This window comes from Salmo trutta, chromosome 12 (genome assembly GCF_901001165.1).
Source record: "Salmo trutta chromosome 12, fSalTru1.1, whole genome shotgun sequence".
In the NCBI taxonomy this organism is placed as follows: Eukaryota; Metazoa; Chordata; class Actinopteri; order Salmoniformes; family Salmonidae; genus Salmo; species Salmo trutta.
Genome location: NC_042968.1, coordinates 90,976,404 through 90,991,729, shown reverse-complemented (window position 1 = coordinate 90,991,729; position 15,326 = coordinate 90,976,404). Strand labels below are relative to the sequence as shown.

The window sequence follows — 15,326 nt, the reverse complement described above, 5'->3', positions numbered from 1 at the left end:
CTTTTCAGTGTTAAATTAACACTGTTCTTAGTGCTTGAACTGCAGTGTTGGTTAAGGGCTTGTAGGTAAGCATTTCACGCTAAGGTCTACACTTGTTGTATTCGGCGCATGTGGCAAATAATGTTTGATTTGATTTGACGAGGTACTTTGTCAGTGTTTAGGAAATGAACACTTTCAGTATTACGCAATAAGAGCTTATATGGTATTTTTAATACTAGGAAGTCTATACAGTTTGAAACAATGGTATTATGCAATAACAGCTCATGTAGCATTTTTGACCACTATATTATAATAACCATCATGGTTTACAGGCCACATAAGGTCTTGAAGTAGGGTTGCAAAATTCTGGTTACTTTCTCCAAATTGCCATATATCCCGGTTGAAGGATTCCAGATTTCCTGAGTATTCCCTCCCATTTCCAGGAATCTTCCAACCCGGACTTCTTGAAAACCTGGGAATTATGGCAAAGTTGCCAAAATTTTGCAACCCTATCTGCAAGTCACCTTATAATGTCTTGCAAGGTGTAATTCCTATTGGAATCAAGCCTGCATTTAGAATGACTGCCAGGGTTAGGAACCTTGTGAGTAGAGTACCTAAGCCATTTAAACTGGAACAACCATTTCAGTTACTGGTGCAAAACAAAATCCAACTAACTGATTAGTATAGTTTACAAAATTGTATGTTATTTATCTTTGAATAGAATAAGACTAACAATTAAATCAACATACATGCAAAAACACAGATTTTAAAAACAATCCAAGAAAATCTACCCGCAGTAGATTTAATTGAACACTAACAGAGTTAATTTAACACTCACAGAGTTAATTTAACACTCACAGAGTTAATTTAACACCTGAATCTACAATATAAATGTGATACTTTAAAATCATTACTTAGTAACACTAGCCAGTTTGCTGTGTAGGCGACTGAGGGTTCAGTATGCAGAGTGTCAGTACCAGTTTGGATTCGCAACAATTCCTCCCAACACTACATTTCATTATGATAACCCAGTGTTTGTTCCTCGTCTGTGGAAAACAGGCCTTCATTATAATACTGATTACATCCGCGCGCACGCGCGAGTGTGAACGCTCACACACACTGCACTGCACTGCACTGCACTGCCCTGCACTTTTCACGGTAAAGTCTACACTTGTTGTATTTGGCGCATGTGGCAAATAAAGTTTGATTTGATTTGACACACACACACACACACACACACTCACACACACACACACACACACACACACACACACACACACACACACAGAGACAACAGATAAACTCATTAGGACCTTTATACAAGTTGTTGCAGCTCAAAGTGCTGATTTAGGGAACTGGAAAAACAGTACATTATCAGATAGACAAGTTGTTGCAGCTCAAAGTGCTGTTTTAGGGAACTGGAAAAACAGTACATTATCAGATAGACAAGTTGTTGCAGCTCAAAGTGCTGTTTTAGGGAACTGGAAAAACAGTACATTATCAGATAGACAAGTAGTTTCTATAAATACTCAGCTTATACCTCTCTCCACTTCCAATTGGTTTCTCCATTTCTTTTTTCCCTGATATCTGTGCTCTCAAACACCCACACACCGGACACACAAACTACACGCACACACACACACACACACACACACACACACACACACACACACACACACACACACACACACACACACACACACACACACACACACACACACCAGCAGCACGAATAACAAGCCAAGGAGAACTTTAAAAAGACTTTGACTGATACGCTTCGTCCCAAATAGCACCATATTCTCTATTCCCACAGGCCTCTGGTCAAAAGTAGTGCCCTATATAAGGAATAGAGTGCCATAGGGCTCTGGTCTAAAATAGTGCACAATATAGGGAATAGGGTGCTACTTTTGGGATGCATCTATATTCATATACAGTAGGCCACAGGAGGACAGCTCCTGTCCTCAAGGGTTCTGCAGCCCTGCTGGTTTTAACGCTGCATATTGTCTATTTTTCCCTAGTAGTCAGATGTCACCGACAGACATGACAGCTCTGCTTCTAGCTCTATGTTCTATGTGTTGTTTCTTACATTATTAGCCCAGAAGGTTTTTTGTGTTATTACATAAAGCCAGAAATAAAGTTTTTTTTTTTTTATACAAGCATTTCACTACACCTGCAAAAACATCTGCTAAATATGTGAATGACCAACACAATTTGATTTGATTTGACTTTTTATTTTATTTTATACAAACACAGAGATGAACACTGACACAGGCATCTAAACTCAGCAAAAAAAGAAATGTCCCTCTTTCAGGACCCTGTCTTTCCGAAGATAATTCGTAAAATTCCAAATAACTTCACAGATCTTTATTGTAAAGGGTTGAAATACTGTTTCTCATGCTTGTTCAATGAACCATAAACAATTATTGAACATGCACCTGTGGAACGGTCGTTAAGACACTAACAGCTTAAAGATGGTAGGCAATTAAGGTCACAGTTATGAAAACTTAGGACACTATAGAGGCCTTTCTACTGACTCTGAAAATCACTAAAAGAAAGATACCCAGGGTCCCTGCTCATCTGCGTGATCGTGCCTTAGTCATGCTGCAAGGAGGCATGAGGACTGCAGATGTGGCCAGAGCAATAAATTGCAATGTCCGTACTGTGAGAGGCCAAAGACAGCGCTACAGGGTGACAGAATGGACAGCTGATCGTCCTCGCAGTGGCAGACCACGTGTAACAACACCTGCATAGGATTGGTACATCCAAACATCACACCTGAGGGACAGGTACAGGATGGCAACAACAACTGCCCGAGTTACACCAGGAACACACAATCCCTCCATCAGTGCTCAGACTGTCCGCAATAGGCTGAGATAGGCTGGACTGAGGGCTTGTAGGCCTGTTGTAAGGCAGGTCCTCACCAGACATCACCGGCAACAAACATACATATGGGCACAAACCCACTGTCGCTGGACCAGACAGGACTGGCAAAAAGTGCTCTTCACAGAGATGTCGCGGTTTTATCTCACCAGGCAGGAGTGATGGTCGGATTCGCATTTATCGTCGAAGGAATGAGCGTTACACCGAGGCCTGTACTCTGGAGCAGGATCGATTTGGAGGTGGAGGGTCCGTCATGGTCTGGGGCGGTGTGTCACAGCATCATCGGACTGAGCTTGGTGTCATTGCAGGCAATCTCAACGCTGTGCGTTACAGGGAAGACATCCTCCTCCCTCATGTGGTACCCTTCCTGCAGGCTCATCCTGACATGACCCTCCAGCATGACAATGCCACCAGCCATACTGCTCGTTCTGTGCGTGATTTCCTGCAAGACAGGAATGTCAGTGTTCTGCCATGGCCAGCGAAGAGCCAGGATCTCAATCCAATTGAGCACGTCTGGGACCTGTTGGATCAGAGGGTGAGGGCTAGGGCCATTCCCCCAGGGAACTTGCAGGTGCCTTGGTGGAAGAGTGGGGTAACATCTCACAGCAAGAACTGGCAAATCTGGTGCAGTCCATGAGGAGGAGATGCACTGCGGTACTTAATGCAGCTGGTGGCCACACCAGATACTGACTGTTACTAATTTTGACCCCCCCCTTTGTTCAGGGACACATTATTCCATTTGTTAGTCACATGTCTGTGGAAATTGTTCAGTTTATGTCTCAGTTGTTGAATTACACATGTTAAATTTGGGGAAATTAAACGCAGCTGACAGTGAGAGGACGTTTCTTTTTTTGCTGAGTTTATATACACAGACAGATACACTACCAGAAGTCATGGCATTAATATGGAGCTGGACCCCCCTTTGCTGCTTTAACAGCCTCCACCCTTCTGGGAAGGCTTTCCACCTGATGTTGGAACATTGCTGCAGGGACTTCCATTCAGCCACAAGGGCTTTAGTGAGGTCGGACACTGATGTTGGGCGATTAGGCCTGGCTCGTAGTCGGTTTTCAAATTCATCCAAAAGGTGTTCGATGGGGTTGAGGTCAGGACGCTGTGCCGGCCAATCAAGTTCTTCCACACAGATCTCGACAAACCATTTCTGTACGGACCTCGCTGTTTCATGCTGAAACAGGAAAGGCCTTTCCCCAAACTGTTGCCACAAAGTTACAACCACAGAATCATCTAAAATGCAATTGTATGTTGTAGCGTTAAGATTTCCCTTCAGTGGAATTAAGGGGCCTAGTCCAAACCATGAAAAACAGCCCCGGATCATTGTTCCTCCTCCAGTTGGCACTATGCGTTGAGCAAGGTAGCGAAACCCAGATTTGTCCGTCGGAATGCCAGTAGTGAGTTTTGTAATCAAGAACAGAAGTTTTTTACTCATTACGCTCTCCAGCTCTCGGTGGCTGCCGTTGTTGCTCCTAGATGTTTCCACTTCACATTAACAGCACTTGCAGTTGACCAGAGCAGCTCTAGCAGGGCCAAAATTTGATGAGCTGACTTGTTGGAAAGGTGGGATCCAATGATAGTGTCACATTGAAAGTCACTGAGCTCTTCATTAAGGACATTCTACTGCCAATGTTTGTCTATGGAGATTCCATGGCTGTCTTCTCGATGTTATATAAACGTCAGCAACAGGTGTGGCTGAAATAGCCAAATCCACTCATTTGAAGGGGTGTCCACATACTTTTGTACTCTACTACAAAACACAGATATTTTAACACAATACAGTTTTACACTAACGGTCAAAAGTTTTAGAACACCTACTCATTCAAGGGTTTTTCTTTATTTTTTACTGTTTTCTACATTGTAGAATAATAGTAAAGACATCAAAACTATGAAATTAACACATATGGAATCATGTAGTAACCAAAAAAGTGTTTAACAAATCAAAAAATATATTTGAGATTAGAGATGATTCAAATAGCCACCCTTTGCCTTGATGACAGCTTGGCACACTCTCGGGTGGTTGTTGTCCTTGATGATCTTTTTTGGCCTTTTTCACTCAGGCCCCTTTTCCAGCATTGGGGAACATCCTGCGCCCCTCCGCCTGCACCATGTCTATTTCTATGGGCACCAGCACTGTTCATGACACAAACTGTTCACACCCCTCTTGTTGGCGGAGAGAAAATGTTGCAGGTTTAAAGCTTATTTCCTACAATAAAATAAAAAAATGGTCATAAATTATTAGGCTATTTCTTCACATTATAAGCGCAGCAATGCGGACATGGTGGTAGGCTACAAACGCGAATGTTCCATTAGCGGAAAACTACTTTATCAAAAGTGACGCAGACACAATTATGCATGTAATGGTTTTGTTATAAAGGTACATTTATATGGTGAAAATTATCTTCCCCGAAGTCACGCGCTGCTTATATATGCCAGTTAGGCTGTACAACCCATGTAAAGCGGATTAATGTGCTTCATTTTAAGAAGTTATTTGGCCGGATACAAATCTTATTAAAACATATAGGCTTATGAGCTAGGCTATACGTACGAGGTGTGAGGCTATGATTAGAAAAAGTCACAAAAAAAAGGAATTGTTTCTTAAGCAGGGCATCATTCACATGTGATAATATATCATTCACAGATGATAATATATCATTCACAGATGATAATATATCATTCACAGGTGATAGGCTAATATTGTCACCCATCAGACTATTCTTGATTTAATCTTTATATATAATAAATAATATCTGTGTGAATTTAGTTTAGACTGCACCATTATCATGCACCTCTATCGAAACATTTGTATTGATGTCAGAGTGATTAGAGGGACAATAGAGTGTTGAGTACCAGGTAGTTAGTAAGTTTGGTAGGTTACTAACGACCATCAGCAGCATCAGAGCTTGGAGAAGCCTAGTTACCGCGACAAAATGCCTTCATGACTCGTGACCACTGGTGTGGCGGTAATACGTTCACCACAACAGCCCAAGTCGAGCCGCAGAGTCACATTCACTAAGCTTGTTTGGTTACTGGGGCTCATGGCAGTGTTTGCCTCTTCACTTCCTATACATTTTCATAGTTTGTCTTCCCTCTGTGATTTCTCTGTGTTTTTTTTTCTCTCTCTCTCTCTCTCTCTTTCTCTCTCTCTCTGTGCATGTGTGGCTCAGTATAATCTCTCATTAGACACTGAGAGTGCTCCCTACTGGCACTACAACATCAGGGGACTGACCATGCCCAACCCTGATTCGCTTCAGAGGCAGGCCAGCAATGGGATGCAGAATGGTCGTCTAATGATTAGATTAGATCAGAGAGCACAGGCATTGCAGATGTAGTTACTGTGAAATTCTTGAGCTCCAACAATGTAGAACAAAGGGAAATAAAACAATACGAATCCCATAACAATAGCTAGTAACTAGGAGGAGGGCAGGGGGAGGAGGTAGCTGACTGGTGGTGGCTATTCAGCAGACTGATGGTCTGAGGGCAGGGGGAGGAGGTAGCTGACTGGTGGTGGCTATTCAGCAGACTGATGGTCTGAGGGCAGGGGGAGGAGGTAGCTGACTGGTGGTGGCTATTCAGCAGACTGATGGTCTGAGGATAGGGGGAGGAGGGCAGGGGGAGGAGGTAGCTGACTGGGGGTGGCTATTCAGCAGACTGATGGTCTGAGGGTAGAAACTATTGGCCAGTCTTCCAGTTGTTGCCATGATGCTCCTGTAGTACCCCGCGTCTGAGTGATGGAAATGTGGAAAGCAGGCATATGTGGCTCCTGGGTCCTTGATGATCTTCTTGGCCTTCCTGCGACACCTGGTGTTGTAGCTGTCCTGGAGGGCAGGCGGTGTGCACCCAATGGTGCGTTCGGCTAAGCGTACTACCCTCTGTCGCACCTTGAGATCCGCGGTGGTGGAGTTGCCGTACCAAGCAGTGTATGCTCTCGATGATGCTCCTGCAGAACAATGTGAGGTTGAAGAGTCACTGTCATTCCTTTTTTCACCATGGTGTCTGTGTGGTTTGAACATTTGAGCTCCTCGTATTTGTGTACACCGAGGAACTTGGACGTTTTTGACCGTCTCCACGGTGGCCACGTTGATGAGGATGGGGGCGTGCCCATCCTGGTTCCTCCTGAAGTCCACAATCACCCCCTTTATTTTTCTGACGTTGAGGGAGAGGTTGTTTACCTGGCACCACACCGTCAGAGTGCCTACCTGTCTCGTCACTGTTGGTAATCAGGCCTACTACTGTCGTGTTGTCAGAGAACTTGGAGTTGGAACTGTGTGAGGCCACGCAGTCATGGGTATACAGAGAATACAGGAGGGGACTGGGGACGCACCCTTGTGGGGCCCCCGTGTTGAGAATCAGTGTGGAGGAGGTAATGTTGCCTACCTTCACCACCTGGGGTGCGGCCTGTCAGGAAGTCAAGGACCCAGTTGCATATGGAGGGGTTCACTTCCAGGGCAGTGAGCTTTGTGGTGAGCTTAGAAGGCGCTATGGTGAGCTGTAGTCGATGAACATTATCCTCACATATGCATTCCTTTTGTCCAGGTGGGTGAAGGCAGTGTGCAGTACAATGGCGATTGGTTCGTACGTGGATCTGTCAGGGCGGTAGGTGAATTGGAGAGGGTTGAGTGTGTCGGGGAGGGAGGAGGTAATGTGGTCTTTGACTAGCCTCTCATGGCCCTGGGTTGGTAGTCATTCAGTTCAGTTACTTCCCCCTTTCTTGGGCGTTGGGATGATAGTGGGGATAGCAGCCTGAGCTAGAGAGAGATTGAAAATGTCCAAAAACACAACAGCCAGCTGGTCTGCACATGCTCTGAGGGCACGGCTAGGGATGCTGTCAGCCTTGAGAGGGTTAACACGTTTGAATGACTTACACACGCCCTCCGTGGAGACTGTAAGTACGTAGCCCACGTTGTCCTCAGGGGCCACTTAGAGTCGTCGTTGTGCTCGAAGCGTGAGAAAAAGGTGTTTAGTTTGTCCGGTACGGCGGCGTTGGTGTGTGCAATGTGGTGGCTTTCTTTTTGTAATCTGTGATCGTTAGGAGTCCCTGCCACATACGCCTCGTGTCCGACCTGCTGAATTGCTCCTCCACTTTGACCCTATACTTGTGTTTCGCCATCTTGATTGATCTGAATAGGTTTTATTTGTAATGTTTAACCAAACTATTTTTCCTAGTCACCATGCCGTGTTTATAAACAACATCTCTCTCTCCTTCCGTTTCCCTACAAGGCAATCCACAGTTTTGGATTCCGTGACTTTTGATATTAGGTCAAATATGTTGTGTAATTGTAACCCAGTTATACTGGTTAAACTGACACCTCAGCTCAATATGTCACAATCCATGTCGCACAATTGCCAGCTTTTCAGTCCTACAGCTGCTAAAGGTGTTTCAAGAGGACATTCTCGTGTGTTTGTGTGTGTCTCCCATTTGCCTACTAGTCGTTACAGGATCTTATATGGTTCTGTTAGCGTCACCATGTCCTGGCGGTGCCATAGTTCATTTGATTACTTGATATGAGTGAGTGTGTGTGTGTATGTACAGTGTATGACAACAAGATAATAAACCTAACATTCTTTTTTGCATGTTCCTCTGACACGAAACCTACATTAAACATAGTGACATCATGAAGACAAGGAGTAAGTGAAGGAGGAGGGGTTTAGTGACTTGTATAACACACCTGTCTCAGAGAAGACAGAGCCACTCAGAGGGAGAGGGACAGCTGACAACAACCACGACAAACAACACCCACAAAATCAGGTAACAGAGTCAGTCAACAACACCCACAACATCTGGTAGCAGAGTCATTCAACAACACCCACAACATCTGGTAGCAGAGTCATTCAACAACACCCACAACATCTGGTAACAGAGTCCAATAGGTTTTGTTAATAGCAGTGTTTTGGATTGTGTGAATCCAATAGGTTTTGTTAATAGCAGTGTTTTGCAGTGTGTGAATCCAATAGGTTTTGTTAATAGCAGTGTTTGGAGTGTGTGAATCCAGTAGGTTTTGCTAATAGCAGTATTTTGGATTGTGTGAATCCAATAGGTTTTGTTGATAGCAGTGTTTTGGAGTGTGTGAATTCAATAGGTTTTGTTAATAGTAGTGTCTTGGAGTGTGTGAATCCAATAGGTTTTGTAGATAGCAGTGTTTTGGAGTGTGTGAATCCAATAGGTTTTCCTCTCCAATCTCCAGGGATGGACCAATCTCTGTTCCTCATCCTGCTGTTCTCAGGTTAGTGGTTATTTCTGTGTTTGCTTCCATGTGTGTGTGTGTGTGTGTGTGTGTGTGTGTGTGTGTGTGTGTATGCGTGCGTCAGTGTGTGTGTGTGTACCAGTGGGAACCTTTCATATATTTTCTCCACAGGGCTGTCCATCCTCCCTTCATAATGTTGGTTTGTTCTCCACAGGGCTGTCTATCCTCCCCTCATAATGTTGGTTTGTTCTCCACAGGGCTGTCTATCCTCCCCTCATAATGTTGGTTTGTTCTCCACAGGGCTGTCTATCCTCCCCTCATAATGTTGGTTTGTTCTCCACAGGGCTGTCAATCCTCCCCTCATAATGTTGGTTTGTTCTCCACAGGGCTGTCTATCCTCCCCTCATAATGTTGGTTTGTTCTCCACAGGGCTGTCTATCCTCCCCTCATAATGTTGGTTTGTTCTCCACAGGGCTGTCTATCCTCCCCTCATAATGTTGGTTTGTTCTCCACAGGGCTGTCCATCCTCCCCTCATAATGTTGGTTTGTTCTCCACAGGGCTGTCCATCCTCCCCTCATAATGTTGGTTTGTTCTCCACAGGGCTGTCCGTCCTCCCCTCATCCCTCCCTCATCAGTTCCACTTTGTGAACATGACAGAGACCTGGACTGAAGCTCAGAGTTTCTGCAGACAGAACTACACTGACCTGGCCACCATAGATGATGACATGGCAGATATGAAGAAGCTCAATAACACAGTATCAGCTAGTTGGAGCGGTTCAGCCTGGATAGGGCTGTATCTCAGCAGATTTATTCAGCCTGCAGTAGGGATTATAAATACATCTCTTGGAGTCTGGTCTGACCAGAGTGGCTCCTCCTACAGAAACTGGGATTCAAACGAGCCGAATTGGGGAGATGATGTAGATTTCTGTGCAGAAGTAACATTTTCTGGAAAGTGGAACGATGCAGGATGTAATTTCTCAAAAAACTTTATTTGCTACGATGGTGAGCTGGAGACAAATATCGACAATATTGATCTACATTTAACAATCAATACTACTGTAATGTATTGATGAGAGGGACTGAACATTTTGGGTATGGGGTGGGGGGTGGAGATGGGGGTGAATGTTTACTGAATAGCAATATTTTTCCATAATGTGCTTAGTCTCTGTTTCCCCCTCTTGTTCCTCCAGATGAACTGGTCCTGGTCTCAGAGAACAAGACGTGGTCAGAAGCCCTGTGGCACTGCAGAGACCTGGACATGGAGCTGGTGTCTGCCCACAACCAGAGCATCCAGCACTGGGTCCAACAAAGAGCCAAGATGGCCTCCAGTCTCTTCGTCTGGCTGGGCCTGAGGTACACCTGCACCCTGGACTTCTGGTTCTGGGTCAATGGAGAAGAGTCCTGCTACCACAACTGGGCCAATGGGGAGGGCTACAACACCAGCAAGGAGCAGTGTGGGAACACGGGGGCCATTCAGAGAGACGGGGGACAGTGGGTCGGCAAGGCTGAGAATGAGAGATTCAACTTCATCTGCAGCAAAAGTGATGGTGAGATTTGATCTCTTTGGATGCTGTCTTGTTGAGTTATTTTTATTCTGTTTTACTTCTTTACCTTTGTAGCTCATTCTCTGTCTCTCGTCAAATGTATTCTCTCTCTCTCTTGCTTACAGTAATCTTTCCTTTGTTCACTAATCTAGATTACTAGGACCAGACCCTGCTCTGTAGACCAGCTGAACCCTACAGTCCAACACATTGTTCCAGACCCTGCTCTGTAGACCAGCTGAACCCTACAGTCCAGAATGTTCCAGACCCTGCTCTGTAGACCAGCTGAACTCTACAGTCCAACACATTGTTCCAGACCCTGCTCTGTAGACCAGCTGAACCCTACAGTCCAACACATTGTTCCAGACCCTGCTCTGTAGACCAGCTGAACCCTACAGTCCAGAATGTTCCAGACCCTGCTCTGTAGACCAGCTGAACTCTACAGTCCAGAATGTTCCAGACCCTGCTCTGTAGACCAGCTGAACTCTACAGTCCAGAATGTTCCAGATATACTCAGATTTACATCATACAAGGTGATGGATACTCATTATTTTTTTAATATATTTGTATGTATTTACAGATAACTCCAGAAGTTTTGGGACAGTGACAAATGTTTAGTTGTTTTGGCTCTGTACTCCAGCACTTTGGATTTGAAATGATTCAACTGTGAGTTTGAAGTGCAGACTGTCAGCTTTAATTTGAGGGTTTTTCATCCATACTGAGTGAACCATTACAGCTCTTACAGAACTTTATACATAGTCCCTCCCATTTTAGGGGACCAAATGTATCGAGACAAATTTACTTATGTGTGTAATAATGTAGTCAAAAGATCAGTATTTGGTCCCATATTCATAGCACGCAATTTTTACATCTGGCTTGGGACTTCACAAACCTGTTGGATGCATTTGCTGTTTGTTTTCACTGTGTTTCAGATTATTTTGTGCTCAATAGAAATTAGTAGTAAATCATGTACAGTGTCATTTTGGAGTAACTTTTATTGTAAATAAGAATATGATATGTTTCGAAACAGTTCTACATTAATGTGGATGCAAACATTATTAAGGAAATTCAAGAATAATGGTGAGTGAGAAAGTTACAGACACACAAAATTACTGACTGTCTGCACTTTAACCTCATGGACATTGTATTATTTAAGATCCAAAGTGCTGGAGTACAGAGCCAGAAGACCACACATAGTGTCACTGTCCAGATACTTTTGGAGCTCACTGGAAATAAAACATAGAGCTTCATAGAGCTCACTGGAAATAAAACATAGAGCTACATAGAGCTCACTGGAGATAAAACATAGAGTTACACAGAGCTCACTGGAGATAAAAACATAGAGTTACATAGAGCTCCCTGGAAATAAAACATAGAGCTACATAGAGCTCACTGGAAATAAAATATAGAGCTACATAGAGCTCACTGGAAATAAAACATAGAGCTTCATAGAGCTCACTGGAAATAAAACATAGAGCTACATAGAGCTCCCTGGAAATAAAACATAGAGCTACATAGAGCTCCCTGGAAATAAAACATAGAGCTTCATATAGCTAAATGGAAATAAAACATAGAGCTACATAGAGCTATCTGGAAATAAAACATAGAGCTTCATAGAGCTCACTGGAAATAAAACATAGAGCTTCATAGAGCTCACTGGATATAAATCATGGAGCTACATAGAGCTCACTGGAAATAAAACATATAGCTACATAGAGCTCCCTGGAAATAAAACATAGAGCTACATAGAGCTCACTGGAAATAAAACATAGAGCTTCATAGAGCTCACTGGAAATAAAACATAGAGCTACATAGAGCTCCCTGGAAATAAAACATGTAGCTACATAGAGCTCACTGGAAATAAAACATAGAGCTACATAGAGCTCACTGGAAATAATACATAGAGCTACATAGAGCTCCCTGGAAATAAAACATAGAGCTTCATAGAGCTCACTGGAAATAAAACATAGAGCTTCATAGAGCTCACTGGAAATAAATCATGGAGCTACATAGAGCTCACTGGAAATAAAACATAGAACTACATAGAGCTCACTGGAAATAAAACATAGAGCTACATAGAGCTCCCTGGAAATAAAACATGGAGCTCACTGGAAATAAAACATAGAGCTACATAGAGCTAACTGGAAAGGAAAAATAGAGCTTCATAGAGCTCACTAGAAATTAAACATAGAGCTATGTAGAGATCACTGGAAAAACAGAGCTACATAGTGCTCACTAGAAATAAAACATGGAGCTACATAGAGCTCACTGGAAATAAAACATAGAGCTACATAGAGCTCACTGGAAATAAAACATGGAGCTACATAGAGCTCACTGGAAATAAAACATAGAGCTACATAGAGCTCACTGGAAATAAAACATATAGCTACATAGTGCTCACTGGATTATTGTGACATGTTTTCAATATTTGTATATTATAACATGTTAGTTGATTATTATTATATTGTGCTGTTGTTTTATTACTGGTTGGTAACAAACCTACATAAATGTACAAAATATCTAGACTAACCTCTACCCCGCCCATTGACTCGGTACAGGTACACCCTGTATATAGCCTCGTAATTGTTATTTTTATTGTGTAAGTTTTTATTTTACTATTTTTGCTTTAGTTTATTTAGTACATTTTTCCTTAACTCTATCTTGAACTGATATTTGATATTATATAAGGAGATGGATACAGGATTTTATAATAACATATTTTATATTATACTCTAGTAATGTAATATTATCATACCATACTGTTGTTTCCATAATTACTTGCTATACTTGTTGATGTTAATGAATGTTAAAGGTTAGCCTTTAGTTGTTCTCAATGTTCAGTTGTTTTATTTATTTTCCATTACAACTTGCTTTTACTGTTTCCAGAGTATATTTCACTTATTCATTATTTTATCTAGACCATTAATTGCATTCCATTATAGAAATATTTTACGTTTTTTTGAGTTGTTTTAAATGTATTGTACCAGCAGTCATGTTTCTATGATACTAGTGTGTACCATTTAAATGACTGTATCTGTTCTGGTGCTGGTGGTGGAGTCTTCATTTAAAGGGGCAATCTGTGACGGGGGCATCTGTTTTTAAAATTTTAATTCATGAAATGTACCCATTCATTCTTGAAGTATATGACTCATAAATGCCTCATGAGCTTAATTCAGCTGTCATGTCCCATCAGAACCCAACATATAAATGTGTTTTATTCCATTGTTTGTAAACAAACACTGTTTAGCCTCAAAAACATAATTTAAACTATAATGATGATATAATAGATAGTCATCCTGTTTAGTCTCAGAAACATAGTTTAAACTATAATGATGATATCATGGATGGTCAGTCCTTTTGTATTTTGTTCTGTCTATTAATGTCTATCTCCATCCTAAAGATCTTCCCAAAACAGTGGTGGGGTTTACACTTTGTTATTGGTTGAAATGCAGATTGCCCCTTTAACTATTTGACTATGGTACATTCATCCTGTACTTATTTCAAGAAACAGAGGAAAGAATAGAAGGGATTTTGATAAGGATGTTAGACCTGACCTCAGATCATCAGTAAGTCAATAGGACCACTGTCTACTGTTGTATACAGGGTGTTAGACCTGACCTCAGATCATCAGTTAGTCAATAGGACCACTGTCTACTGTTGTATACAGGGTGTTAGACCTGACCTCAGATCATCAGTAAGTCAATAGGAACACTGTCTACTGTTGTATACATGATGTTAGACCTGACCTCAGATCATCAGTAAGTCAATAGGAACACTGTCTACTGTTGTATACAGGATGTTAGACCTGACCTCAGATCATCAGTAAGTCAATAGGATCACTGTCTACTGTTGTATACAGGATGTTAGACCTGACCTCAGATCATCAGTAAGTCAATAGGAACACTGTCTACTGTTGTATACATGATGTTAGACCTGACCTCAGATCATCAGTAAGTCAATAGGAACACTGTCTACTGTTGTATACAGGATGTTAGACCTGACCTCAGATCATCAGTAAGTTAGGAACACTGTCTACTGTTGTATACAGGATGTTAGACCTGACCCCAGATCATCAGTAAGTCAATAGGACCACTGTCTACTGTTGTATACAGGGTGTTAGACCTGACCTCAGATCATCAGTAAGTCAATAGGACCACTGTCTACTGTTGTATACAGGGTGTTAGACCTGACCTCAGATCATCAGTAAGTCAATAGGATCACTGTCTACTGTTGTATACAGGGTGTTAGACCTGACCCCAGATCATCAGTAAGTCAATAGGATCACTGTCACATGTTGTATACAGGATGTTAGACCTGACCTCAGATCATCAGTAAGTCAATAGGACCACTGTCTACTGTTGTATACAGGGTGTTAGACCTGACCCCAGATCATCAGTAAGTCAATAGGATCACTGTCTACTGTTGTATACAGGATGTTAGACCTGACCTCAGATCATCAGTAAGTCAATAGGACCACTGTCTACTGTTGTATACAGGATGTTAGACCTGACCTCAGATCATCAGTAAGTCAATAGGATCACTGTCTACTGTTGTATACAGGGTGTTAGACCTGACCTCAGATCATCAGTAAGTCAATAGGATCACTGTCTACTGTTGTATACAGGGTGTTAGACCTGACCTCAGATCATCAGTAAGTCAATAGGAACACTGTCTGCTGTTGTTGTAGGACCTGGCTTCAGATCCTAGAAAAAGAATAACTGAGATCCACGG

The 15,326-nt window shown here is 42.5% G+C and overlaps 1 protein-coding gene across 4 annotated transcripts; it reads left to right on the top strand.

Annotated features, from left to right (window-relative positions):
* Positions 1–8,568: 8,568 nt before the first annotated feature.
* On the top strand, positions 8,569–12,093 carry LOC115204647 (macrophage mannose receptor 1-like). Of its 4 annotated transcripts, none has more exons than XM_029770341.1 (5): positions 8,573–8,617; positions 9,054–9,092; positions 9,268–10,056; positions 10,245–10,601; positions 10,751–12,093. In XM_029770341.1, the coding sequence occupies exons 3-5, from the start codon at positions 9,591–9,593 to the stop codon at positions 10,756–10,758; spliced, it is 831 nt and encodes a 276-aa protein (XP_029626201.1). In that variant the 5' UTR covers positions 8,573–8,617; positions 9,054–9,092; positions 9,268–9,590; the 3' UTR covers positions 10,759–12,093. The 4 variants fall into 4 exon arrangements, with proteins under 4 accessions (XP_029626205.1, XP_029626201.1, XP_029626202.1 ...); XM_029770342.1 differs by having other exon boundaries at positions 8,586–8,617; positions 9,655–10,056; XM_029770344.1 differs by lacking the exon at positions 8,573–8,617 and adding an exon at positions 8,628–8,722 and having other exon boundaries at positions 9,655–10,056.
* Positions 12,094–15,326: the final 3,233 nt, after the last annotated feature.